General features: G+C 39.1%; 4 protein-coding genes across 4 annotated transcripts in view; 3 read left to right on the top strand and 1 right to left on the bottom strand.

Annotated features, from left to right (window-relative positions):
• Window positions 1-46: 46 nt before the first annotated feature.
• Window positions 47-11,554, top strand: LOC114252771 (brachyurin). The gene is made up of 7 exons (XM_028187401.2): window positions 47-297; window positions 798-929; window positions 2,795-2,948; window positions 7,062-7,160; window positions 9,374-9,510; window positions 10,646-10,702; window positions 11,382-11,554. Exons 1-7 carry the CDS (start codon window positions 163-165, stop codon window positions 11,499-11,501), a joined length of 834 nt encoding a protein of 277 aa, XP_028043202.2. The 5' UTR covers window positions 47-162; the 3' UTR covers window positions 11,502-11,554.
• Window positions 11,555-12,578: 1,024 nt separating this feature from the next.
• Window positions 12,579-16,224, top strand: LOC114239541 (epithelial serine protease-like). The gene is made up of 6 exons (XM_089735007.1): window positions 12,579-12,811; window positions 13,332-13,605; window positions 14,148-14,246; window positions 14,612-14,811; window positions 15,703-15,809; window positions 16,119-16,224. The coding sequence occupies exons 1-5, from the start codon at window positions 12,602-12,604 to the stop codon at window positions 15,805-15,807; spliced, it is 888 nt and encodes a 295-aa protein (XP_089591133.1). The 5' UTR covers window positions 12,579-12,601; the 3' UTR covers window positions 15,808-15,809; window positions 16,119-16,224.
• Window positions 16,225-18,930: 2,706 nt separating this feature from the next.
• On the top strand, window positions 18,931-26,304 carry LOC114252778 (epithelial serine protease). The gene is made up of 6 exons (XM_028187408.2): window positions 18,931-19,168; window positions 20,361-20,634; window positions 20,848-20,946; window positions 21,441-21,640; window positions 22,646-22,766; window positions 23,611-26,304. Exons 1-5 carry the CDS (start codon window positions 18,956-18,958, stop codon window positions 22,748-22,750), a joined length of 891 nt encoding a protein of 296 aa, XP_028043209.2. The 5' UTR covers window positions 18,931-18,955; the 3' UTR covers window positions 22,751-22,766; window positions 23,611-26,304.
• Unc-76 (fasciculation and elongation protein Unc-76) overlaps window positions 25,200-27,308 on the bottom strand; it is a 63,755-nt gene continuing 61,646 nt past the window's right edge. The window contains exon 7 of the mRNA XM_028178057.2: window positions 25,200-27,037. Within this exon, the coding sequence (XP_028033858.2) occupies window positions 26,955-27,037 (83 nt within the window). The 3' untranslated portion in view covers window positions 25,200-26,954. The remainder of the gene's footprint in view (window positions 27,038-27,308) is intronic.

Genomic DNA, 27,308 nt, shown 5'->3' with positions numbered 1-27,308 from the left:
CTTGCATCACACAAAATATGCATTAGATGAATTTATCTATGACCCATTTCTTATCAATATCTCTGTATAGATACGATTATCAGAAACACTCGAAACATTTCCTGGGATAAGAAGATAAAATTACTTTCCCACAGCGACTTTTAGATCTTGGAGCCAGCGAGAATGTTGTGGTTTTTAGTGTTTAGTGTTTTCCCCGTGTTTTTGAGAGCTAGTCTGTTATGTGATGGGTCTGGATGCAGTAGAGAATCGAGGATTACTGGAGGTGAAATCACCGAACCTAATTCTCGACCTTTTCAGGTACTATATTATCAATGTTTTTTTTTTAATACCAAATATTTGTTGGAAACATTCTTCTAAAATACTATTCGATTGTTGAACTTTAAAGAATTCAATTCTTTCACGATAATCTATACTAATATATAAATATACAGTGGTTTTTACGTATGATCCGTTATAACTACTGAACCATGCATCCGATTGGCTTAAAACTTGGTATCCATGTAGAAAATACATGTACTTAATGGATAGGCTAATATTTATATGAGTGTTGGATACCTTATTAATAACGACAATAAAAAATAATGTTAATTTTAAATGCAAAGCAGGCGATTACGGCCAGTATTATACATAATTATCTCCTGGTATTTTTTGGATAATGTTTGACAACATGGAATTAGCAGCAGATAATGTTTCTAACACAAAATTCTGACGTGTTCTTGAATTTGGATTCCTTTCTAAAAGTACCTATGCCAGTCCCAAAATGACATTAGTTACGTTGCATCGTATACAAAACGCAGGTAGCTCTGTACAAACGGGTAGGAACCACTGGCGAGCTCGGGTTCTGCGGGGGCTCCCTAGTTCATCAGGAATGGGTGCTGACGGCTGCGCACTGCTGCTTCCATGACGGTCAGGAAGTTGATCATGTGCAGGTAAACAACAGAATACTTCAGTTAAATATGAGCAGTAAATTTGATAAATCTATGCAGTTTTTAATACGCTTTTATTAGCTTCAGACGTATGTTAGTATGTAACGAAATCTTTGAACATGATTTTACCCCCTTCAAAACGTCGGATTAACTCGGAATTTTGGTATACTTATTAAGGACCGATGACAGTTCGATATTTAAAAAAAAGGGAAAAAAATATTCAAAAAATTGAAATTCAACCAAAAAATTAAAAATAAATAAGTAATAAATAGTTTAAAAAAATGGTATCAGTAGTTATAAATATTTTATGAACAGATATGAGTAGAAGGGTTATTTTGATAATATCCTGAAAAGCACCCACGCTTTTTTACAATAAAATCATTTTTTCTTACACTATTTTTAATTCAAATTTATTAAAATTTATTTTCTATTTTTTAGTTGATTTTTCTATAAAAGCGTATTTTGTTAGTTTTTTTTTAACTTATATTGATTTATATACATAGTTACAGAACATGGATACTGATACAGATACGAGATTCTTTTTATTGCTTAGATGGTTGGACGAGCCACCTGGCCCACGGTCCATCTGATGTTAGTGGTTACCGCAGCCCATAGACATCTACAACGTAAATGCCGCCACTCACCTCGAGACATGAGTTCTAAGGTCTCAGTTTTAACAGTACAACGGCTTGCCCCACCCCTCAAACCGAAACGTATTACTGCTTTACGGCAGAAATAGGTAGTATTGTGGTGTTGGTGGTGCCTATCCGGTCATCGTTCTCGACGAACCCGTCGCTTGCGACGAAGGGCTCGACGAGTAAATTAACCCTCAGACACAGCCCACTGAGTTTCTCGCCGGATCTTCTCAGTGGGTCGCGTTTCCGATCCGGTGGTAGATTCTGCGAAGCACGGCTCTTGCTAGGGTCAGTGTTAGCAACGTCATCAGGTTTGAGCCCCATGAGCTCACCGACTAGTTAAGGCGACGCTGATATAGCCTCTCAAGGCTATCAGATAAGGTAGGAAAAAAAAGGTGCCTACACGTACGGATTCATAAGACCACCAGTAAAATGTTTTAATTATGGAAACCGAAGAAAATATATTAAATATTGATCTATTATCAAATTGTCTCACCTACGATATGGAGAAGGGTCAACGGTTATCCGTTCGACAAACAAATTCAAATGCATTCAAATTCAAACAAAAATTTTGATAACGTTGATAACCGCTTACCGTGGATATTATTAACTATAAGTACCCTCAACTCGGCTCACCGTGAGCTAATAACCGCCCCATGTTGAGCGCGTTTTTTCACGTCCTTACGGATCCATCAAATCCAATAACCTTTGCATTAGACGTCTTCAGTTCTAACACTAGGAGCAGGCTTAGGGACCCCGGTAACCCTACTTGTCGAACTCGACAAAGAGGTTGACGTGCAACCTAACCCATGCATCAGGCCGCTGAGTTTCTCGCCGGATCTTCTTAGTGGGTCACGATTCCGGTCCGGTAGTAGATTTATTCGCGAAGCAATTGCTCTCGAGTTGTTAGGTCTCCTTCGGAGGCGCTCGAGCAGTTGTTAGCAAATCCCACCCCTCCTGGTTGAGCCTTTGCTTGCCCACCTGTCCTGGTGAAACTGGAAAGGCCTCCGGGCCACCAGTAATCTTTCGATCATAAAAAAAGAGTCAATAATAATTTCAATCCAAGTCTTATCTTGATGGATCTACTACTCAATCGTGGGTGCTTTTGGACGCTACTATTTCTAAGACTGAGCAGCAGGAAAATTACACGTTACTCATTCACAAGTATGGGAAATTCCGCTGGGCTATGTTTTAGAAGATTTCGTTCGATTTAATCAGAAATTTATTGTTCAGGCTATCCTTGGGGCGCATTCATTGTATGATCGTTACGAAAACGGTCGCCGCATCGTGAACGTCGTAGAAATAATAGTGCACCCGGAATGGGATCCAGCCACTTTCGCCAACGACCTGGCACTGCTACGTTTAGCCAATGTCGTCCAAATAACTGGTAAGTTTGAATATTTATATAGCACAGTTATATAATATATTAAAATACATTGAAACGTCATAATTTAAAAAATATATAATATTATTATTTCTTTGGTTTGATTGGTGGCTGTGACATTTGTGCGACCACAGATAAAGTATTTGACCTATTTGGCCTCTTGGCTGAATTTTTGAAGTCCTATGTTCCACTTCAATGGTGTTCGAAAGTATTTCAATTTTCTTGTTTCAAGGTGCGAGATTCTAGTCATATTTTGGTTATTGCGAGTTTTGTTAATTCTAAACACTAATCGGACGATCGAAAAGACGATTAATAACAACGTGTGTGAAATAAATAAATGAATAATAATAATAATAATAATAATACTCAAAGATCGTACAATGCTCTCCGTGTTCAATACAATAACGCGTTTAGGGTGCTGGTGGTGCTGCCCCGCTTTTGTAGCGCATCAGGGATGTTTGCAGACGCGCACATAGATTGTTTTTACGCTACCATGCGTAAGAGGTGTGCATCTCTGGTAAACAGAGTGAGGGCCAGCTCCAACAGTATCCTGAGCATGATCGCAAGCAGGCTGGACTGTATATACATGGGTCGCTGTGGTGCCATCTCCCATGGGATGTTACCACAGTAATTCATTGTGATCTAAATATAACTACTAACATAGGTCAAGTTTTATTAACAATTTATATGAGTCATGGATACTTGAAATAAAAACATTATTATTATTATTATTATTATTATAAAATTCGGCGCCGTTCGTTAGAAGCTATTGTTGTTGTTGCAATAAACAGTAGTTTAGTCGTTTTAAAGATTTCTGTCATAAATAAAAGATCGATAACCCTGTCCGCGAGACCCGTCGGCCGGCCTCCGTACCGTCGAGGCGGTCCGCCCGGTTCTCGCGGACTGGGTGGGCCGCGACCGCGGATGCCTCACCTTCCGGCTGAGGCATATCTCGGATATCAGATTTTTAATTAATCAAATTGCACTGAAAGTGGTTCTGATGTAAGGCATTCTAGATAAAATATTTTTGCGACTGCTTTCAGGAACATATTTGTCAAAATAAGGAACATATTTAGGAAGAAATTATATTAGTCAGGAACATATTTATTAAAAACTTCGGCCCCGAAGTCGCGTCTAGAAGAGAAAAACAAAACTAATTTACTGACAAGTAAAAAAGTGATTTTGATAAAAGTATAATATACCTCATGTTTCTGAAGGCGAGATTTCACTTTGAGCATGATTTTAATGTAATGAAGAATTTTTAGAAAAGCAATTATTGTACTATCAAAATCTTTAAAAAAATAATCTTTTGTACTATAATATTATGTTCTTATCTGATATTTAAAATCTGTACCTACTATATAGATTCTTATTAATTTTAAACGGTTCTACAAATGTTACAAAGTCAAATCGTTGACGATAAATATATGTATTAAATGATACAATCAGTCAGATAATTATCGAATAGTACATGCGTAAAAGTAAAGCAAAACGTTATCCGATATACTTAGGTATACGAAATGTCCGACCCAGGCGACGGGGCAACGCAAAGTCGCCGTCGCCTGAAACATTTTACTGGTGGTAGGACCTCTTGTGAGTCCGCACGGGTAGGTACCACCACCCTGCCTATTTCTGCCGTGAAGCAGTAATGCGTTTCGGTTTGAAGGGTGGGGCAGCCGTTGTAACTATAATTGAGACCTTAGAACTTACATCTCGAGGTGGGTGGCGCATTTACGTTGTAGATGTCTATGGGCTCCAGTAACCACTTAACACCAGGTGGGCTGTGAGCTCGTCCACTCATCTAAGCAATAAAAAAAAAAAAAAAAAACATGTCTTATCGGATCCCTCGGTTTTTTTTTTTTTTATCCTACCTATGCTGATAGCCTTGAGAGGCTATTGCAGCTTCGCCCTAACGTTAGTAGGTGAGCTCGCGGGGCTCAACCGGAGAGTTGCTAACACTGACCCTAGCAAGAGCAGTGCTTCGCAGAATCTACCACCGGATCGGAAACGCGACTCACTGAGAAGATCCGGCGAGAAACTCAGTGGGCTGTGTCTATGGGTTAGTTCGCTCGTCGAGCCCTTCGTCGCAAGCGACGGGTTCGACGAGGACGCTGACCGGTACTTGTGGTGCCTAAAAGCACCGTTAATGGATCAGGAGGATCCGTAATGACGTGCAAGGATCCCTCGGATATACTTTCGGTGATTTTAGGCCCCTCAAGCACCGCTCACTATAAACTAAGCCATAGACATAGCCCACTGAGTCTCTCGCCGGATCTTCTTAGTGGGTCGCGATTCCGATTGGTAGATTCTTAGGCTACCAGCAAATACGTATTGAAAAAAGTGCTTTAATGTTTCGAGAACTTTTCGAGAAAGCCGCACTACTAAATTTTGATTAAGTAATTGTGACGGCGTAAGTAATATTGCTCGTCATTTATGAGCAAGCGATTAGGGGGTGATTAGTATAAAATATTTACGTCACTTGCCGATTACATGACGTGTTAATTGATTTCCGTACTGGGTTCGGGGACGACTTTGAATGTCTTAAACACCGTACCTAATAAAACATTAGGGACTACTACTACTACTACTGCTTAATTTTATGTACGACGTTTTCTTTTTTGTTCTTTTTTATTGTAAAAGTAAAAGCAGAAGTGTTGTAATTTTTTGAAATTCCACTGAAAGTCTTGAATCGCTGCTAAACAAATATGACTAACAGTAGCTATTTCAGCTTCTCTTTGACGTGTAGGTGAGCTCACGGGGCTCAAACCAGAGTGTTGCTAACACTGGCCTAGCAAGGGCGGTGCTTCGCAGAATCTACCAACGGATCGGAAACGCGACCCACTGAGAAGATCCGGCGAGAAACTCAGTGGGCTTTTGCCTATTAATATATTATATATTAATATGTAACTTCTTTATATCTGACCGAATATTAATTACGTCATCGACGTTCGGTTGCCGGTAAAAAAAATAGCAAACAGATTACCCACGAAATCTTGTAACCATGAACTCAGACGTGTATAATCTATAGGTATAAAAAAAAGTGTATTAAAAACGTAAACATTTAGCTTAGCTACTATACAATTTTTATAAAGTCCTAATTATAATCGCAAGAAACACGTGACTCGATAACATTAAATAAAAGATTAAATTTTATCAGTAAATCACTTTTTTGTTTGTATTGTTTATTTATTATAGCAGCGTAAAATATTTATTAGGCTTCTCTGTAGCGTTTTATCAAAAAAGCAAAATAACAGAATGCAAAACAATATTGTCACAATTAAACTCTCTGAGACGCAATAGTGGACCTTCTGTCTTAGCATAATCTATTTCGTGTTAGAGATATGTATAAAAACACACTCAAGTCGAATACAATTAAAATTTACTTATTTATTTATGTTACAACTGATCTCTCTTCTTGAAATGTTCTGTAAAGATTAGGAAATGTATCGCGCATTTTTCTTTTATTGGCAATCGAATTAAACCTAATGCGATAAATAATGAAATTCCAATGTGCTCCAGCACTTATAAGCCCAGAGTACAAATAGGATCTCGAGAAAACCACACCAGAGCGGAGAGCCACACATGATAATGTTGAGTCACTAAAATTTTAATTTAAACTACTTAAAAAAGGGAGGAGTATTTTTTTTTATTGCTTAGATGGGTAGACGAGCTCACTGGCACTGGAGACGTGGTTACTGGAGCCCTTAGACATCTACAACGTAAATGCGCCATCCACCTTGAGATATAGGTTCTAAGGTCTCAGTATAGTTACAACCCCACCCTTCAAACCGAAACGCATAACTGTTTCACGGCAGAAATAGGCGGGGTGGTGGTACTTACCCGTGCGGACTCTCAAGAGGTCCTACCACTAGTATTCGACTGTATTTTTGATGTCGGACCTTTTTTAATAGGTCAACCGATTTTGATAGTTCTTTTTCTGTTTGATAGCGGATACTTCTAATGTAGTTCTATTTAAATTTTATCAATATCTGACCAGTAGTTTTTGAGTTATCCTTAATAACGCCTATTTAATTGACTTAGGCTACGTGATGATATTCTCATTTTATTTTGTTCAAGTCGGGTTTCTTTTTTATTAAATTATTTTATTATTTTCAGAAATGGTTCAAGTTATTCGGCTACCGTACTTAAATTCTGTGTCATCCAACTTCGCTGGTTTAGGAGCCATTGCATCCGGATGGGGCATTGCAGCGGAAGGTATCATATACCATTTTTATTTTTTTCGAAATGTCCGTAAAAATGTGATGCTCTAATTGATTTTAGCGATGAAAACATGTTTTCATTTATTTATATCCTATAATGCTATATACACACGTATCTGTTCATTAGCGGATAAGATAAATCACATGTGCTTATTAAATATGTGGATGTGGCTAAAGGCCGCGATACACGTGACAAGTTATTCTTGAGTGTGTTCGTGTACACAGAATTAGTCCAATTTTAGGCCAGTGAACTAGCATTTTAAGTTAGGATAGTTGAATAGATGATGTATAAATAACCTCCTATTTTGTGCTATTAGAATCTTCTACCATTGTTTTTATTATCTTGGCTTGTATTTTAGCTTCAGTATAATTGATAAGCTTAGCGCGTTTCTGTAGAGCTGTCAAACCGCCGTGTAACTAGATAATTATTCTAAATATTAAATTTATGACAAATTGAAACAGAGCGGTATTTTTAAATGGCGGCAGGAAATGATTAACTGCTTGTCGTGGTCATGAGTGATTTGACTCATGCAGGAGCCAACCACGGTCGACGTACTAGACTCGTCCCCGTGGATCATTATGCCTCCTATTTAGCTTATTCGTCAACGATATTCCCCGGTCGCCGCCGACCCATTTAGCTTTATTCGCCGACGACACGACTGTTTACTATTCTAGTAGAAATAAGTCCCTAATCGCGAAGAAGCTTCAGAGCGCAGCCCTAGCCCTAGAACAGTGGTTCCGAAAATGGCGCATAGACATCAACCCAGCGAAAAGTACTGCGGTGCTATTTCAGAGGGGAAGCTCCACACGGATTTCCTCCCGGATTAGGAGGCGGAATCTCACACCCCCGATTACTCTCTTTAGACAACCCATACCCTGGGCCAGGAAGGTCAAGTACCTGGGCGTTACCCTGGATGCATCGATGACATTCCGCCCGCATATAAAATCAGTCCGTGACCGTGCCGCGTTTATTCTCGGTAGACTCTACCCCATGATCTGTAAGCGGAGTAAAATGTCCCTTCGGAACAAGGTGACACTTTACAAAACTTGCATAAGGCCCGTCATGACTTACGCGAGTGTGGTGTTCGCTCACGCGGCCCGCACACACATAGACACCCTCCAATCCCTACAATCCCGCTTTTGCAGGTTAGCTGTCGGGGCTCCGTGGTTCGTGAGGAACGTTGACCTACACGATGACCTGGGCCTCGAATCAATTCGGAAATACATGAAGTCAGCGTCGGAACGATACTTCGATAAGGCTATGCATCATGATAATCGCCTTATCGTTGCCGCCGCTGACTACTCCCCGAATCCTGATCATGCAGGAGCCAGTCACCGTCGACGCCCTAGACACGTCCTTACGGATCCATCAGATCCAATAACCTTTGCATTAGATGCCTTCAGCTCTAATACTAGGGGCAGGCTTAGGGACCCCGGTAACCGTACTCGTCGAACTCGACAAAGAGGTCGACGTGCAACCTAACCCATGCATCAGCCCGCTGAGTTTCTCGCCGGATCTTCTCAGCGGGTCGCGATTCCGATCCGGTAGTAGATTCATTCGCGAAACAATTGCTCTTGAGTTGTTAGGTCTCCTTCGGAGGCGCTCGGGCAGTTGTTAGCAAATCCCACCCCTCTTGGCTGAGCCTTTGCTCGCCCACCTGTCCTGGTGAAACTGGAAAGGCCTTCGGGCCACCAGTAAACTTTCAATCAAAAAAAAAAAAAAAGGATCATTATGATTCACTCTGAGGTCTGTTCGACACAGCGGTAGCAGCAACCAAATCACACGCACTCGTCAAATTGCCGAAAAGTTCAGCGTGAACTTTAGCAGGAGTCCGCCGAGGTTCTTGTCAACGGGTCGCGACTTCGATCTGACGGTAGATGCAATCGCGTAGCCGTACCCTCGTGCTATTAGGGATTATTTGGGAATGGGCGCTGGGGAAGTTCGTAGTAAGCCTTCCCCTGTTAGCTGAGGCCTAGAGGCAAAGCAAAAAAACAAAGCGAAATTCACAATGAAGCGGTACACAGCGCCTTGGCTCTGCCCCTGGCATTGCTGTATTCCATGGGCAACGGTAACCACTCACCATCAGGTGGGCCGTATGCTCGTCTGTCTACAAGGGCAATAAAAAAAAAGAAGCGTCCAGGATTTTGTTAATGATAACCAAATAAACAAGAAACATAATACTGTAATCCAATCAATAATATCTACAGGTATAAATTTTATATCACCGACGCTTCGTGAGAAGTTGATGCCCGTGATTTCTGATTCCTTCTGCAACACTTCATACTTCAATCAGTTGCCCGAAAATACTGTTTGTACATTCGACACTGACGCTGGCACTTGTAAGGTGAGTTACAGGACTAAGCTCCATCATCACTACATAGTATAAAACAAAGTCGCTTTCTCTGTCCCTATATCCCTATGTATGCTTAAATATTTAAAACCACGCAACGGATTGTGATGCAGTTTTTTTAATAGATAGAGTGATTGAAGAGGAAGGCTTATATGTATAATAACATCCATTAAATAGTGGAGAAATCAATAATAAATTACAGCTTCCGAAGCAAAGCGAGGGCGGGTTGCTAGTTTATTATAACAATTAGGCGCCCGAATAAAAAGCAACGATCATAAAAACTCAGCATTTGTTAATTTTATTTTATGTCTTCAATTTTGTTATTAGATAAGACAGCGCTAGCCTACAGCTTGTTTGTAACAAATAATGAGGACTCAAGGTCACCGCCATGAATAGAGCCATTCTTTGATCGATAAACCAGGAATGAGGTTATTCGACACAGAACGAAAGTCATTGACATAACTCAAAGAGTCAGTAAGCTGAGATGGCAGTGTGCTGACCATATATGCCGTAGAACTGACGATCGCTGGAGCCGATGGGTTCCTGAGGGGAGACCACGCAGCGGAAAACTTAACGTGGGACGCCCGCTGGCTAGGTGGTACGATGACCTCCGATCGGTTGCCGGCAAGAGTTGGATGAGGTGGATGAAGACCGGGCTCAGTGTTGTGGACTGGGAGAGGCCTATGTCCAGCTGTTTGAATTCGGAACGTCAAAAGTGTCAACGAGCGACGTCTGCTATGACACTTTTCCATTTCATTTCCAGCCGCCAAGGCCGACACATCTATTTCATATTACTTATATTCATTAATTTTATTTTCTTTAATTTGTCACTTATGAACTAATAAAAATATCAAACTAATAATACAACCACTACTATAACTAATAATACCACTATATAACTAATGATACCACAACGCAACACCGGCTGTGGACGACTGTGGGCTGATGATGATGATGAATGCCACCGCAACCCTTATGTCCAAACTAGAGATATTCTAGTATCCATTGCATTATCTTAGTGCAGATACAAGTTCCATTTAAGACAAATTCTCTGCGTAGGACGAAGTTCTGAAAAACTATACATGAAATCGTAAAATTAAATTAATATGAGTCTTTGTTATTTGTATAGGGCGACAATGGTGGTCCTATGACGATATATTTTACTGCGACCGAGGAAACTATTTTGGTAAGCATCGTTTGATCCTTTTAACTTAGAGAGTGAGATAGAGAGAGAGAGAATACACTTTATTGCACACCAAAGCACAATTAACTTTTAAAAAAAAACAGCCAACAAGCAGATTTGAGCAATAGGTGGTCTTTTAAAAGGTGAGAAAATTTACTGGTAGTAGGACCTCTTGTGAGTCCGCACGGGTAGGTACCACCACCCCGCTTATTTCTGCCGCGAAGCAGTAATGCGTTTCGGTCTGAAAGGTGGGGCAGCCGTTGTAACTATACTTGAGACCTTAGAACTTATATCTCAAGGTGGGTGGCGCATTTACATTGTGGATGTCTATGGGCTCCAGTAACCACTTAACACCAGGTGGGCTGTGAGCTCGTCCACCTATCTAAGCAATAAAAAAAAAATCACTAAAAGCGATCTCTTCCTGATGGTGTACTATTGGCAATATATTATTATAGAATATATATATACAATAAATTTACCATTTACATATAATATGAAATGACTTAAACATGTTCTATGCCGTTATAATCTAGTTTATTAGTATCATATTATTCTCATTCAGGTTTCTGGTAGAAATGTAAAAACATCAATTCTTTCTTACTGCTAACCTGCTTTTAATTGTTTCTATGATTTATTTGGTCAAATTGAAACTATTTTAAATTTTATTTTTGATATTTCACAGATCGGAGTGACGTCCTTTGTGAGGTCCTCGGGCTGCAATAGCCGGATCCCTTCAGTATTCACCAGGGTGCAAAGATATCTGAACTGGATCAGCGAAATAACTGGGATTGTTCTTGATTAAATTTTATACTATTCCAAAATGGAAATATAATAAACTTTTTTTATTTCTTGAAACTATTTGTATTTATTTTAAAATTGTAAGGAGATAACAATGAAGTTTTATACATATAATATAGTAATATAGTATAAAATAGTAATTAGTAATCTGGTAATTTGGTAAATGTTTTGTTTAAATTAATGATTTAGTCTTAATATGTGGGTTCAAGAGGAACTCCTTTGACTGTAAGGTTGAATCACTATTTAGAGGAAACATATGTCACTGACTTTTTGAGTCAGAAATATCTATATATTTTGTATCTCTTTTTATGAAAATTGCGCGGACGGAGGAGTATGAAATTTTCAACACTTATAGAGAATATAGAGAAGAAATGCACAATGCTATTTTTTTTTAAATAATGCATAAATGATACATTTAATCAATAAAGAAAATATTACACACACTACCATGTATTTGATACATACACGCATACCTACTATTTTGTTTTTTGTTAAAGTCTGAGGTCAAGTTGAGAATAGATTAATAATGTTTATCTTTAATACTATTTGTCTTTAATGTAGCCTTGGCGAAATCTGTGATTATAGAAGTAAAGTCTTTGACAATAGAACCATAATAATGTTAGAAATTATAATTTAAATAAATAATTATAGTCGAGTTTCGACTACCGGGCGACCGCTAGTTAATTCAGATATGAGTAGGAAGAATACATATTGTTCACGCGCCATAGAACAAACGTCTAATTAATCCGATAAAAGCTTGGAACGATAGATTTGATTCGATTACCAATTTTCGATTTTTCATGGGAGAATTTGACCAACATGTCAACTGAAAAGACCGAAATTGTCATTGTGAAGTGCGCTCAGAATATTTTAGCCAAGATGAATTCCTGGAAGAGTCCTAATCCTGATTAAAGAACACGATTAATTAATTACTGAATTAGATTCTAAATAATTAATCCTTAATCCTTAATTAATGCTCGATTACTTCGATAAAACTCATAGTAACGCTGAACTAGCCAATCGAAATTATTGTGATTATTTTATGTTGATAGTGAAGATAGTTAAATAAAAACTCGTACAAGGCGACGTTGGTTTTATTCCAAAATGGAACGGGTGTTGTTCGGTTTATTATTGTTTGTGACCTACGTATCCGCTTATGTGGAAGTAGGGAAGTTCTACCATGATGAAGTTGGAATACCCCTGGCTAAGCGTTTATTAGAGGCAGAAACCAATGTTCTTAATAACACCCCCGATGTAGACGTAAATAGGGTTGTTGGTGGAGTCGTGGCACCTGCTCAATCGCATCCCTACCTGGTGAGTTTGAACAGTTTAGGATATTGAAGTCAGCACAAATAAAACAGTGGAAGTCAAGGTGGGTGCCGCGTTTACCTTGTAGATGTCTATGGGCTCCAGTAACCACTTAACACCAGGTGGGCTGTGAGCTCGTCCACCCATCTAAGCAATAAAAAAAAAAAGATTCCAATAATCAATCTAAAGGTACCTTCTATGTTGAAGTTCTCGAAACGAAGTCCCTAACTCTTTATCCTCTTGTTCGCATACTTAGTACTGATTGTAGGGTATGTTACAAGCCCATATAGGTCGATACCACATTTCATTTTATCAATTTTTACCACCAAGAATTGAGATTTATACATCGTGTTTTTTTTAATATAAATGTTAAATAGGTTTTCATGAACAAATTTGTCATTACGCATTGGACTTATGTTAACGAAAATGTGAAATTGGTGGATAAAATTTAGTGCTACTAAAAATAGTGGGTGTGGGAAATGCTTCCAGGTAAAATTATTTGAACTTAGACCATATTGATTTTCAGGCCGGTCTGGTAATTAGTTTCGCTAGCACTGCTTCCAATGCAGTATGCGGGTCTTCTCTTGTCTCAGCGACTCGTCTTGTAACTGCTGCTCATTGCTGGTTCGATGGAAATAGGCAAGCTGTTCAATTCGTCGTCGTCCTTGGAACCCAATTCGTTTTCCACGGAGGCACTCGTATACCAACCAACCGAGTGTACATGCATCCGATGTGGAATCCTTCGCTCCTCAACAACGACATTGCTATGATTTATTTACCGTTCAGCGTGTCTTTCAGCGGTAAGACATATATTTTTTAGTAATTAACCCTTTTTTTATTGAGCTCACAGCCCACATTGTGTTAAGTGGTTACTGGAGCCCATAGAAATCTACAACGTAAATGCGCCATCCATCCTGAGATATAAGTTCGAAGGTCTCAAGTATAGTTACAACGGCTGCCCCATCCTTCAAACCGAAACGAATTACTGCTTCACGGCAGAAATAGCCAGGGTGGTGATACCCACCCGCGCGGACTAACAAGAGGTCCTACCACCAGTAATTACGCAAATTATAATTTTGCGGGCTTTTTATTTTTATTACACGATGTTATTCCTTCACCGTGGAAGTCAATCGAGAACATTTGTTGAGTACGTATTTCATTAAAAAAATTGGTACCGGCCTGAGATTCGAGCACCGGTGCATCGCTCAACACGAATAATGCACCGGACATCTTATCCTTTAGGCCACGACGAATTCAGACCAGGAAAAACCTAAATTAGAAAGTTATATAGAATCTTAGGCGCTAAAAATTGTGTTATTAATATTTATATCCCTATTTACAGCAAGAATTCAACCTATCGCATTGCCAAGTATCTTTGATCTGGGCAACAACTTCGTCGGCTTACCAGTTGTAGCTGCAGGATACGGAGTCACTAGCGACGGTGAGCTTTATGAACTAATCTTTTGACGATTCGATCCTCTTTGTACGTAGTGATGTTATGATATTGGTTATAATGGCCATGTTTCAAGGCCCTATCCATTCTGCCGCGAAGCACTCACATGAATCATCTCGCTGAGTTTCTCGCCGGCTCTTCTCAGGGGTTCGCGATTCCGATTCGGTAGTAGATTCATTCGCGAAGCAGCTGCTCTTGAGTTGTTAGGTCCCCTTCGGAGGCGCTCGGACAGCTGTTAGCAAATCCCACCTCTCCTGGCTGAGCCTTTGCTCGCCCACCTGTCCTGGTGAAACTGGAAAGGCCTCCGGGCCAGCAGTCATCATTCAGTTTTTATCATAATTCAATGTTTTCAGCCCAGCTTGGAATATCTGTAAATCAGGTTATGAGCCATGTGAACTTGCAAGTGATCACAGTGCAGCAATGCATGGCCGTCTTCGGTAGCAACTTCGTGAGAGACACAAACATCTGCACGAGCGGAGCTGGCGGCGTCGGTATCTGTCGCGGAGACTCCGGCGGACCTCTAGTCTTGCACCGCTATGGCAGACCCACATTGGTAAGTCCCTAGATACAAATTCTTCTCTGGAAGAGGCCTATGTGTTTTTTTATGATTGAAAGATTACTGGTGGCCCGGAGGCCTTTCCAGTTTCACCAAGACATGTGGGCGAGCAAAGGCTCAGCCAGGAGGGCTGGGATTTGCTAACAACTGCCCGAGCGCCTCCGAAGGAGACCCAAAAACTTAAGAGCAATTGCTTCGCGAATGAATCTACTACCGGATCGGAATCGCGACACGCTGAGAAGATCCGGAGAGAAACTCAGCGGGCTGATGCATGGGTTAGGTTGCACGTCAACCTCTTTGTCGAGTTCGACGAGTATGGTTAACGGGGTTAGGCCTATGTGTCACAGGACACGCTGATCACTGAACCGGGAAACCCGATGTATTAATTAGATTTCAGTTAAAACAATTTGTTACGGTGTGTAAAAACATTGTTTAGTATCAGCAATAAAGGCTTACAAAAAAAAGAGATATAAATTACAGGGAATAAAAATCCAAAGAGTATATTAAAGTTATACGCTGGTTTGTTTCGTGCCTTTATGCTGAATCAGTGTTAAGATAAGAAAACATGGCCATCGTTCCTTACAATTACTGATGGTAGGACCTCTTGTGAGTCCGCACGGATAGGTACCATCACCCTGCCTATTTCTGCCGTGAAGCAGTAATGCGTTTCGGTTTGAAGGGTGGGGCAGGCGTTGTAACTATACTGAGACCTTGGAACTTATATCTCAAGGTGAGTGGCGCATTTACGTTGTACATATCTATGGGTTTCGGTAACCTCTTAACACCAGGTGGGCTGTGAGCTCGTCAATCAAAAACAATCAAATATTAGAAGTCAAAAAATATTTTCAAAACCATACTTCATTGTTTAATATACTTTCCCTCATTCAGGTTGGTGTCAGCTCGTTTGTGGCTCAAAACAGATGCCAGGATGGGTTCCCCTCAGCCTTCGCCAGGACCACCAGCTTCTACGGTTTCATTATTCAACACATGTAAAGGTAGGTTTTACAAACAAACGAGTTACAATTTCAACAGGATTTTTATCATCACTACATAGTATAAAATAAAGTCGCTTCCTCTGTCTCTATATCTGTCTGTCCCTATGTATGCTTAAATCTTTAAAACTACGCAACGGATTTTGATGCGTTTTTTTTTAATAGATAGAGTGATTGAAGAGGGAAGTTTCTATGTATAATAACATCCATTAAATAGTGGAGAAATCAATAATAAATTACAGTTTCCGAAGCGAAGCGAGGGCGGGTCGCTAGTAAGATAATAAATAATACGTAATGTTTTTTGTATTTCAGTTACACACATTCTACAGAGATAGATCGATCAAATGAATTTATACATGGAGATAATTAAATGCAAATATTGATGTTTAAAGAGACGAGAAATGTAAATAATAATTTATAATAAATAACAACGTCACATAAAATATGTATTATTTATTTTTTACGAAACTGCAAGAGCTGTTGCTGTAAAAAGAAGCCGAGAAAGAAAATTTCAAAGTTTCAAATGAATTTGGTAAAATTCCTAATTGTTTACATGGCAGTAGTTATAGTACAATAACCACCAGGGTGGATATTCATTTTTAATGAATAATCTTACAATATTAAAAATGATGTGGGAAAATAAAGAGAATTGCTGTGACAGTATTAAAAATTGGCCCGGGGCTCCATTTGGAATTATTGAATTCTCCATCAGCTTGGTATTAGTCGCTTGTATGTACCGGGATATTTATAGGTATTATGAAAATACTTCTGTTTGTCACAAAAAAAGATAAAGCTTATGATGCAGTGTTTAGTAGAAACTCTTATTACATCAGCGAAAACACGGCAAAATTGAAATTAAAGAAAGTACACTTAAATACATATATTAAAAAAGTTTTTTATTAAACAAACGAATTAGTAGTAAACAATTTCCTTGTAAAAATATTTATAGCAAGACTGCGTGCGTACAGATAGCAATCATTTCAAAGATACGCGAAAAATGTGGGCAAATAAGCTCATGATTCGTCTGACGGTACGTGGCAATGTGTATGGCGTGTCAAATATGAAGTGGAAGTCTTAATTTCTTTTTACGCAACAACTGTCTCATAATTCAAATCAGTGTTTACACGTGTCCGCGTGCGACTAAAACGATTAAGATAAAAAAGTCATACATTAAAACGAAACCCACAAATAAAATGCGTATCTTTTTGTGATAGAGCGCATAGCGAGGCCCAGCACCCTGCAGCTAGGTACTATTACCCTGGCCATTCTTCCCGTAAAGTAGTTATGCGTTTTGGTTTCGACTAGAGCTCAGCCACGTCTGCACTGTCAGTATTTTCAACTTACGTGCTATCCCTACCTCAAGATTTGAATTAATTTTCAACCTAAAGGCTATCATCACCTATCTTGAGATGTGAACTATTGTCACAATTAGCCGGAGTACGACTAACGATTATTTTACCTTGGCCAACCAATAATACACTTTTCCAATGTTTTTATCACGAGTTGGTACTGATGATAGGATACGCCCACATCCTTACGGATCCATCAGATCCAATAAATGTTGCATTAGACGTCTTGAGCTCTAATGCTAGGAGCAGGCTTAGGGGTAACCCTACTCGACGATCTCGACGAAGAGTTCGACGTGCAACCTAGCTCATACATTAGTCCGCTGTGATTATCGCCGGATCTTCTCAGCGAGTCTTAATTCCGATCGGTATTCCGATTCCGGTAGTAGATTCATTCACGAAGCAGCTACTTTTGAGTTGTTAGGTTTCTTTTGGAGGCGGTCGGGCAGCTGTTAGCAAATCCCAATCCTCCTAGCTGAGCCTTTGCTCGCTCACTTGTCCTAGTGGAACTGGAAAGGTCTCCGGGCCACCAGTAATCCCTCATTCATAAAAAAAACATTGAATAAAGTTCATAAATGTCTGCCCACTGAGTTTCCTGCCTAGCGTTAGAGCTAAAGACGTCTAATGTATGAGTTATTGGATCTGATGGATCTAACAGGACGTGTCAAGGGCGTCAACGGTGACTGCCTCCTACGTGATCAATATACGGGGAGTAGGCAGCGGCGGCGACGATATGGCGATCATGATAACATGATGCATTGCTTTATCGAAGTAACGTTCCGACGCTGTTTTCGTATCGATTCGAGGCCCAGGACGTCGTGTAAGTCGTTCCTCATGAACCACGGAGCTCCGATGGCTAACCTGCAAAAACAGGATTTTAGGTATTGGAGTGTGTGTGCGGGCCGCATGACCACCACACCACATTCGCGTAAATCATAACGGGCCTTATGTAAGTTTTCTAAGGGGTCACCTTGTTCCGAAGGGACATTTTACTCCGCTTACATATCATAGGAGTTTACCTCAAATGTTTAACGCTTAACGCGATTATAGTAACTCTAGTAATGCTTAGAAATTCAGGAGCCTATAAAAAGTTTTCAGAGCTCATGTTTCAAGGTGGGTGAAGGTATTTACGTAGTTGATGTTTATGGGCTCTGGTAACCACTCAATGCGAAGTGGGCCGCAAGCTTGTCTACCCATCGGCTATAAAATTAACAAAAGGATAGTGTGGTTTTATGAAACCACGATAAAAGTGAAACTTTTTTTACATTATAGACATTTAACTAAAAAATTTTGGAATAATATTCCATTAAGGGTATAAAAATCGCTTTATCAATCTTAATTTTATACTTGGGAAATTGGAATGATAATGGGAAAGGATAAAAGTAGACTAAGTCTCCAACTAATATTTTTATTGAACCCGCCGCCATATTGGCCTTGGCTGCTCTGACGAGCGCCTTTCACTTTATCCCTACTCCGCGGCCGACCGTCACGCGACATGCAACACACAGACGAAAAAGAAAAGATAAAAGTTCTGCATATGAACTTTTATCGTAGTGAGTTAACTAAGTTCAGGTAGCAATTCAAATTATTTGTGTCGCTATCTTCTAAAGGCTTTCTGAGTACAATCACTACAAACCATCGAATATAAATATCACATAAAAGAGCGCTAATTACCACGATAAACTGATAAACAGCACCAAAAGTTTGTTTTATATCAGCTGATTAATTTTCTATCTGATCTGGAGAGATAAATGAAATATTTAAATTTGAGCCGATTATGTGCTATATTGTCATTCTGTCGAAATGAAAACTGCTGTACTCTTCGGTATCTTCTTCGTGGGCTACACATTAGCCTATGTGCCGGTGGAGACCTTCTACCACGAGAATGTGGGAATACCCCTAGCTAAAAGTATTAGGGCTGCGGAGACTGCAAAGCTTGACTCAAGTGTCCAGCCACACAATGCTGCAAGGATAGTTGGTGGGGCCATTTCACCATCAAACGCACATCCTTATTTGGTATGTCCCTCACGTAATTATTCTTTTAAATCTGTTATTACCATTTATAGCAAACCGACCTGTACGTCACTCTCGCGGCCGTACGCCGCTTGCAATACATAGTTAGTATCTATTGTATGTCCGTCTTTTAACAGAGTGTATATATGTTCCGGGCGCTTCCGTTTTGAGTGTGAATAGCGTGCGCCCGCGTCTGAATGTAATTATCGTTTTAAAATTGAAAATTGTTTGTGTTTAAGAAAGATTAGAATTCGAAATTCGATTCTGGTGACTAACCCATAGTTTTATTGAATAAAAATACCATTATAAATGGCGCATGTTCACGATAGCTCCATGACATCGTGAGCATCCTACAACTCCTAAAAATCATGGAGAGAGAGAAACTTGTATCTTCTTCCGATTTTCGGATAACAATACATATTATCATCATTGTGTGCAACCGCAGTCTCTGCATCCAAGGTTCAAGGCGACGTTCCCAATGTGCATATCGACTCAAATGGTCTTGATCGTGATGGCGTGCTAGGGCCGCAAGCAACTTCACCTGTTTCGTGGTCGTAGACATTGTCGTCGTTTTTTATAGCTTAAATGATTGGACGAGCTCACGGACCTGGTGTCAAGTGGTAACCGGAGCCCATATACATCTACAATGTAAATGCCGCCACCCACCTCGAGACCTGAGTTGTAAAGTCTTAGTTTTAGCAGTACAACGGCTACCCCACCCTTCGAACCGAAACGCATTACTGCTTTACGGAAGAATTAAGTGGGGTTGTGGTACCTATCCATGCGGACTCACAAGTTGTCCTACCACCAGTAATTACGTAAATAATAATTTTGCGGGTTTGATTTTTATTACACGGTGTTATTCCTTCACCGTGGAAGTCAATCGTGAACTTTTGTTTAGTAGGTATTTCATTGGAAAAATGGGTACCCGTCTGCGGGATTCGAACACCGGTGCAGCGCACGACACGAATACACCGGGCGTTTTATCCTTTAGGCCACGACGAATCCAGATGGCCCGATATGGTAGCGTTGAGGCAGCCCTTCGTCTTGTCTAGGCCTCCTGTCAATGCGAGTACTTTGGGCGACTTATCTACGATCTCTCTCAAAGTTTCAGCTACAGCCAAAACTGTATCACTGCTCAAATATTATACATGTAAATTGAAAAATGTTAGACAACAAATTTTTCGATTTCCAGGCTGGTCTTCTCATCACCTTCATAAACGCCGTCGGTACTTCGGCGTGTGGATCATCGCTTCTGTCAGCTAACAGGCTAGTCACCGCCGCCCACTGTTGGTTTGATGGCCGCTTCCAAGCTAACCAGTTCGTTGTGGTTCTCGGCTCAAACACTCTGTTCCACGGTGGTGTTCGTGTCACTACTCGTCAAGTTTTTGTACATCCTCAATGGAATCCCACCCTTTTGAACAACGATGTTGCAATGATTTACTTACCTCACAGGGTTTCTCTGAACAGTGAGTTTTTACCTTATTGAAAGATTTGTAGTTAACCACGCACAATAAAGATGTTCGCTTTACTATGATATTGTATATTTGAAATTTAATTTAACAAAAAAAAGACAATTGAATCTCTCTATATAAGAGTTTATTATCATTTGCTTTGCACATTTCAAACTGTAAATCTCAGAAGCTGTTATTTTTTTGTTAAAAATAATCGTTTTTTTCCAGACAACATCAGGCCCATTGCTCTGCCTAACACCGCCGATTTGAACAACCTATTTGTTGGCCAATGGGCGGTGGCTGCTGGATATGGAGTAACTAGTGACGGTTCGTATAAAATTTGCATAAAAAATCAATGCCTCAGACATTTTATGATTAGTGTACGTCAAAAACAATGATTGATTGAAATTAATTAAAAGATTATGATTTTTTGTTTATTTTATGCTACACCCATTATTTAGAGTTGACGTTGCGCTATACAAAGGAAATTTTACAGTTTTCTCTTTTCTTTATGGGTGGTTTTGTGTACCCACACAGCTCTAGCTAACTTTCAGCTAGGTTCTAATTGAGACTAATTGTTATAATAGCTAATAATTAAATAATTTTTCAATTTATAGTGCGTCTGATGGTTGACGTCTGTAAGAGATCGCTCTTAGCGATAATATCGAAAGTGTACCTTTTTATTCTGATTATATTGGTGTAAAGCATATCCTACCCTAAGATTGTGCAAATGCAGCTTCCACTACATGCCGCAGGACGGGTGGCATTAGCTATCAATGGATGAAATGGAATCGAAATAAAAACTTTACATCCCCTTCCAGCGCAAACTGGTATCTCGGTAAATCAGGTGATGAGCCAAGTGAACCTGCAAGTGATCACAGTGCAACAGTGCATGGCCGTTTTCGGTAGCAACTTCGTGAGGAACTCAAACATCTGCACGAACGGAGCTGGCGGTGTCGGTATTTGCCGCGGAGACTCCGGCGGACCACTTTTGTTGAACCGTAATGGTGTACTAACCTTAGTAAGTATTTGCTGATTACACTAAATATTTGTTAAGTGTAAACAATGAAACGAAGGAACAGTTACTAATGGAGGCACATAATCAGGGACGTCTTAAACTAGACTGGGGCCTTTGGGCACACAAGAATTTGAGGCCCTTTTGGAAAGTAAAAAAAGCGAATTTTAATAACATTTTTTTACTTTTACTTGTGGTAGAGACGGTATTGCACATAATGGTACACATAGTATTACGAAATACGAGAAAAAAGATGGAGTAATGAAATCGATTCAAATTTTGGTACGTTACTTTAGTCATTGTCGAGCTGTTACTTACTGAGACACCGTGGCCATTTCAATCATGGGCAGCCAAAGAATAAATGCTTTTTTTTATGAATGAGGGATTACTGGTGGCCCAGAGGCCTTTTCAGTTTCACCAGGACAGGTGGGCGAGCAAAGGCTCAGCCCGGACGGATGGAATTTGCTAACAGCTGCCCGAGCGCCACCAAAAGAGACCTAACAACTCAAGAGCAACTGCTTCGAGAATGAATCTACTACCGGATCTGAATCGCGACCCAGTGATAAGATCTGGCGGGAAACTCAGTGGGCTGCTGCATGGGTTAGGTTGCACGTGGAACTCTCTGCCAAGTTCGACGATTAGGGTTACCGGGGTCCCTATACCTGCTCTTCGCGTTAGAGCTGAAGGCGTCTAATGCAAGGATTATTGGATCTGATGGATCCATAAGGACATGTCTAGGGCGTCGACGGTGATTGGCTCCTGCGTGATCAGGATTCGGGGAGTAGTCAGCGGCGGCAACGATAAGGCGATTATCATGACGCATAGCCTTATCGAAGTAACGTTCAGAGAGATAGAGCATCTGCTCCAATCTCAACTAATCAATTTACAACGATTGAATTTCATAAGTACTAACACAGTGATTTTCTTGCCATATTTATTGTAACAACTTATAATCCTAGAGGTCCTTCCTTGGGTTATGTAGCGACTCTAATTGATAATTTTGTTTTTCAGATCGGTATCAGTTCTTTCGTAGCCCAGAACAGATGCCAGGACGGATTCCCATCTGCCTTCGCCAGAGTTACAAGTTTCAACAATTTCATCCGCCAGCATTTATAAACTGAACTGAAATAAGGTATATCACGAAATAGCTTCAGCGACTTTTCTATCGTATTTTATTAAATCTATACACTGGAATCACTATCAGCTATAGCCAAATTGACTTTATGTTCTGGCTGTTTCAGTGTGTTTTCCAATGAGAGCAGCTATCACTAATTATATATGTTATATTGTTGTTGTAGGCAGATGAGCATATAGCTAACCTGATGGAAGTCACCGTTATTCATGGACATCAGTAATACTGGGGACACAACCAAGGCACTGCCTATATTTATTTGCTACTGTTATATACATTTATATGGGCAACATTGTCCTTACGCGTCAGTTGGTGGTTTGACTTGTCAGATTTTTGGGTCAGGAAGGAATTACCGGACTTCCGCTTACTCGTTTGAGGCGGCACACAGGACATAATGTTGTTGAACCAACTAAAATCTTCCGTCACTCGACGATACTCTCCAAGCCTTACGTGACACAGCTGAGGTAAACAATATGGGTTGCATATGGTGGACCGTATCTGTTCCACCTCCTACCCAGGCAGAAAGACTGACCGGCGGTCATTGGTCTCACTGGCATCGGACCACGACCACTCTTAGCAGTGAGGCGGGTTAGAGCGCTGCTCACCAAGACAAGGTTGCTCTTTCGCGCGTATAGAGCAACTTACACGTAGTATTCTTGAGGCACCTTAATCGGCCCCCTAATTAAGTATAACCGAAAGACATCGAATGCCTATAAATCATCATCATCATCATCATTTTGGCCTTTATCTGCCCACTGCTGGACATAGGTCTTCCCCAATGCCTTCCACAGAATGCCCATAAATGAAATTTCTTTATTTATTAAAGTTTTACTGTATTTTCTAGGTCAAGTTCCATTCAACAACATTACGTATTCATGCCAGAAGTAAATATAAGTGAAACTTTAGTCAGCGACGAAGCTAAAGAAAAAAAATTACACTCTTAAAATACTTGGACGCATAATTTTTTACTTGTGATGATAATTGAAAATATCAGTGCCAAACAGCGTTACTGAAAATATTTATCCACAATTAATAATATTAAAAACAGAAGAATCGTATGACTGAATGAAATGTTCTATTTAATTTAAATATATAATTGTTTAGTAACTGTGTATATATGTACCTGGTCAAAGAAATAAATGTTATTTTTTTTTATCAAGTGTTTTAGTTTCTTAAAATTATCATTGACGTTGAAATGAATTATCATTTTGTTCGAATTATTTGATTCAGGAATGCCCTGTTCACCTTTGACTTAATCATGACGTAATAATCAGAAAATACTAATCAGAATTTCAACCGTCTTGCTAAACAGCACTAAAATACTACTAAATAGTAATGAACTTAAATGGAGCTTCGATCGACTTTTTTTTCCTACCTATGCTGATGCCTTGAGAGGCTATTTCAGCTTCGCCCTAACGTATAGGTGAGCTCACGGGGCTCAAACCGGAGTGTTGCTAACACTGGCCCTAGAGCATTGCTTCGTAGAATCTACCCCCGGATCGGAAACGCGACCCACTGAGAAGATACGGCGAGAAACTCAGTGGGCTGTGTCTGTGGGTTAATTCGCTCGTCGAGCCCTTCGTCGCCAGTGACGGGTTCGACGAGGACGGTAACCGGTGCTTGTGGTACCTAAAAGCACTGTTAATGGAGCGGGAGGATCTGTAATGATGTATTTTGGACGTCGTCGACTGTTTACCATTCGGTCTACAGGATCGGGTATGATTCGATCAACAGTGAAAGACGTGTCTTAAAATAGCCGGTGGTATTCCATTCTTTTTGTAAATATTAAGTATTTTGGTGATCGCTTAAAACCTGATATTTTATTTTATGTATGGTGAACGAGCTCACGGCCTACTTGTACAGTTAAGTAGTGGTAGAACGCCTTAGGGTTCGAATTCGAAGCCGTCTCCACAGTTCGCTCTAGCTCTAGATCCAAGCTATTCTAGTGACCTCGAGGGGTCATTCTAGATTCACCGAGCAAGTAGGTGAACTCACGAGGCTCTAGCCTGTAGATATTGCTAACACTAGTGCGACATAATGTAGTAATATGGAAGGATTACTATTGCCCACTAGTGACTAGTGAGTTTGATGATTTTGCGATGTTATTGTATTTTGCGATCTCGAAAATTTTGTACTATTTGTCTATAAGCGTGTCTATGGTTAAATCTAATTCATTCATCAACACTAGTTTTAATAATATATGAATTTATAAATATTCATAAACAGATTGTTTCGATTATCAACATTAGTTTAACAACAATAGTATTAACAGCGGGTGTTCCTGATAAAGTAATGAATTAGATATAACCGTAGATACGCTCATAGACAGATTATACAATTGTTTTTTTGTACTTGTTTTTTGTATTTGTGACAAATGTTAAAAGTGTCACAGGTGCAAGGTGTTTCCGTAATAAGGTTATTAAAAAACGATACTACTATCATCCAAGCTCTTTTATTTCAACCAGGTACCATCTTCACAAAGAGACTTATTGCTAAGCGGTAGCGCAAATACATTCTTCTTCACTTAACGTGTAATTATTTCACTATAATTTATGATTATGACTCGACCATCTAATTCGTCCATATAAATCTATCGTCATCTGTGCGATTTTGTTACGTAGCTTTTCATCGAACAAAAGATTTTTTTAAGAAGTTTTCGATTAAACTTCTTTGACGTTAGTTGATTTTGACAGTGACAGTTTGTTTTAGTCAAAATTTGGAAACACTAATGACATATTATTTTATTCATATTCACACAATGGAAGTCGAAATGGCATTCTGACAGTAACCTGATGGTAATCATCTTGTCTTGAGTTGGACATTATTAAACTATTAAATGTGCTAGAAGCTTCATAGCGTCCCGCGAGTTAAACTTAAAACTATACTAAGGACTGTATTTTGACATCGCAATTTCAGAACTCGGTAGCCAGGGAAGTATAATAATATTACACGTTTTCCCTGGCCCTCAAACTTTTTGCCACGGGCTTTTAGAATTATAGTCAATCTTTAATGAAGCCTTCGACCGTTCGAAATTTGAAAATCTCAAATAGATTTTTAATTGCGTGCTAAAATGGCGATGCAAAATAAATAGTCAAATTTTATAATCTATTATTTAAACGTTAAAAAATAATATCTTTTTTTATTTTCTTTTTTTTTTTCAATTTTCTCTTTATTATTACTTTCGTTACACATTAACAAAATTATGACTAAGACATCACGAGACTAGATACATAAATTTAAAACGAATATCGTTTCAAAATTGTTTGTTTTGAAATTACTACAAACTAATAGAATACAACTGAAATTCATTCGATGTGATAAAAAAAAAAAAAACTTATAAATTTCCAGACGTATTTAAACTGGCGTCTGTTTGTACTGGCCAACGATATTGTTTTAGGTACAATCTGGAATTTACTATAAGCTGATTATATTTACAGTGCTCGCCTCAGTGATTGATAAGAAATTACAAGACAATTCCATATTGAGATTAAATTTTTTAAAAAATATTTACAATTTCACATTCGCGAACAAGCCCATATAAGAAAATAGCTATGCAATAATAAATTACGTCCTTACAACGAACGAAAAAAAAAAAACTAATGATAATATTAATAGTTAAGAATAAAAATATTGAAAAATTAATGGAGCTTTAATTAAACTACCGTAATGATATCACAGTTCATTTATGCAAACAAATTAATATTTAACTCTTGAATACAATAAAATTCTATTTTTCGTTTAGGATAATAAAAACAAAACAAAAAAATACATGTTATGGCAATTTCGACTTAAACATTTCGACATAAACAACCTTTTCCAACACGTTTAATTTAGGATTTTCGAGTCTTACGCTCGAATTTCCACGGAAACCAATTTTACCTGTAACTCGTAGAAGTTAAAGTCGCAAATTGCTTGTTAGCAAAAAAATTACGCAAACTTCAGGTATGTATTTATATTTTTTTTTATCATCGTTATGATGTCGCCACGTTGACATACAACGAATTTACGTACTACGAATACAATATTTTTTTTTTATATGTGCTTTCAAATATTTTACGTGAAAATTCTATGATATTATGATCTAAAAAAAAAATATTTTTTTTTAAATATATTTAAATTTCGTTTAGTGATATAATGTGCGAACGTTGAAATGTTGGATGCGTGTATTTAACTATGTTGGTTATTCGCTTATGTTGGACACAACACCTTCAGGATGTAGTCTGTGAGTAGAGTAGGCACGGTGGGGCTATCTTCGTTTATAGCTTTCAGTACTGAAACAATGAAGCAGCTTAGAAATGCACGCGAATACCACTTCTATTTTTTAACCAAAAACAGGCATTTAAGATATCGAGGCGACATATATCTTTGCAATTAAAGGGCCGTTTTATTTGTGGTATTAGCATCAACAATTCTGATGTTTTTAATTGAACTTCAATTAAGTTTATCCCATTCGCATAGTGTGAAAAAGTTTTGTTATAAATTTTTTTTCCAAATTCAAACTTTAAATGGCTCTCCTGTAGAGTTGAAAAAATGTTGCTTAAG

This window comes from Bombyx mandarina, chromosome 18 (genome assembly GCF_030267445.1).
Source record: "Bombyx mandarina strain Sakado chromosome 18, ASM3026744v2".
Classification (NCBI taxonomy): domain Eukaryota; kingdom Metazoa; phylum Arthropoda; class Insecta; order Lepidoptera; family Bombycidae; genus Bombyx; species Bombyx mandarina.
Note: the sequence above shows the minus strand (reverse complement) of the source record. Positions and strands in the feature narration are given on the sequence as shown.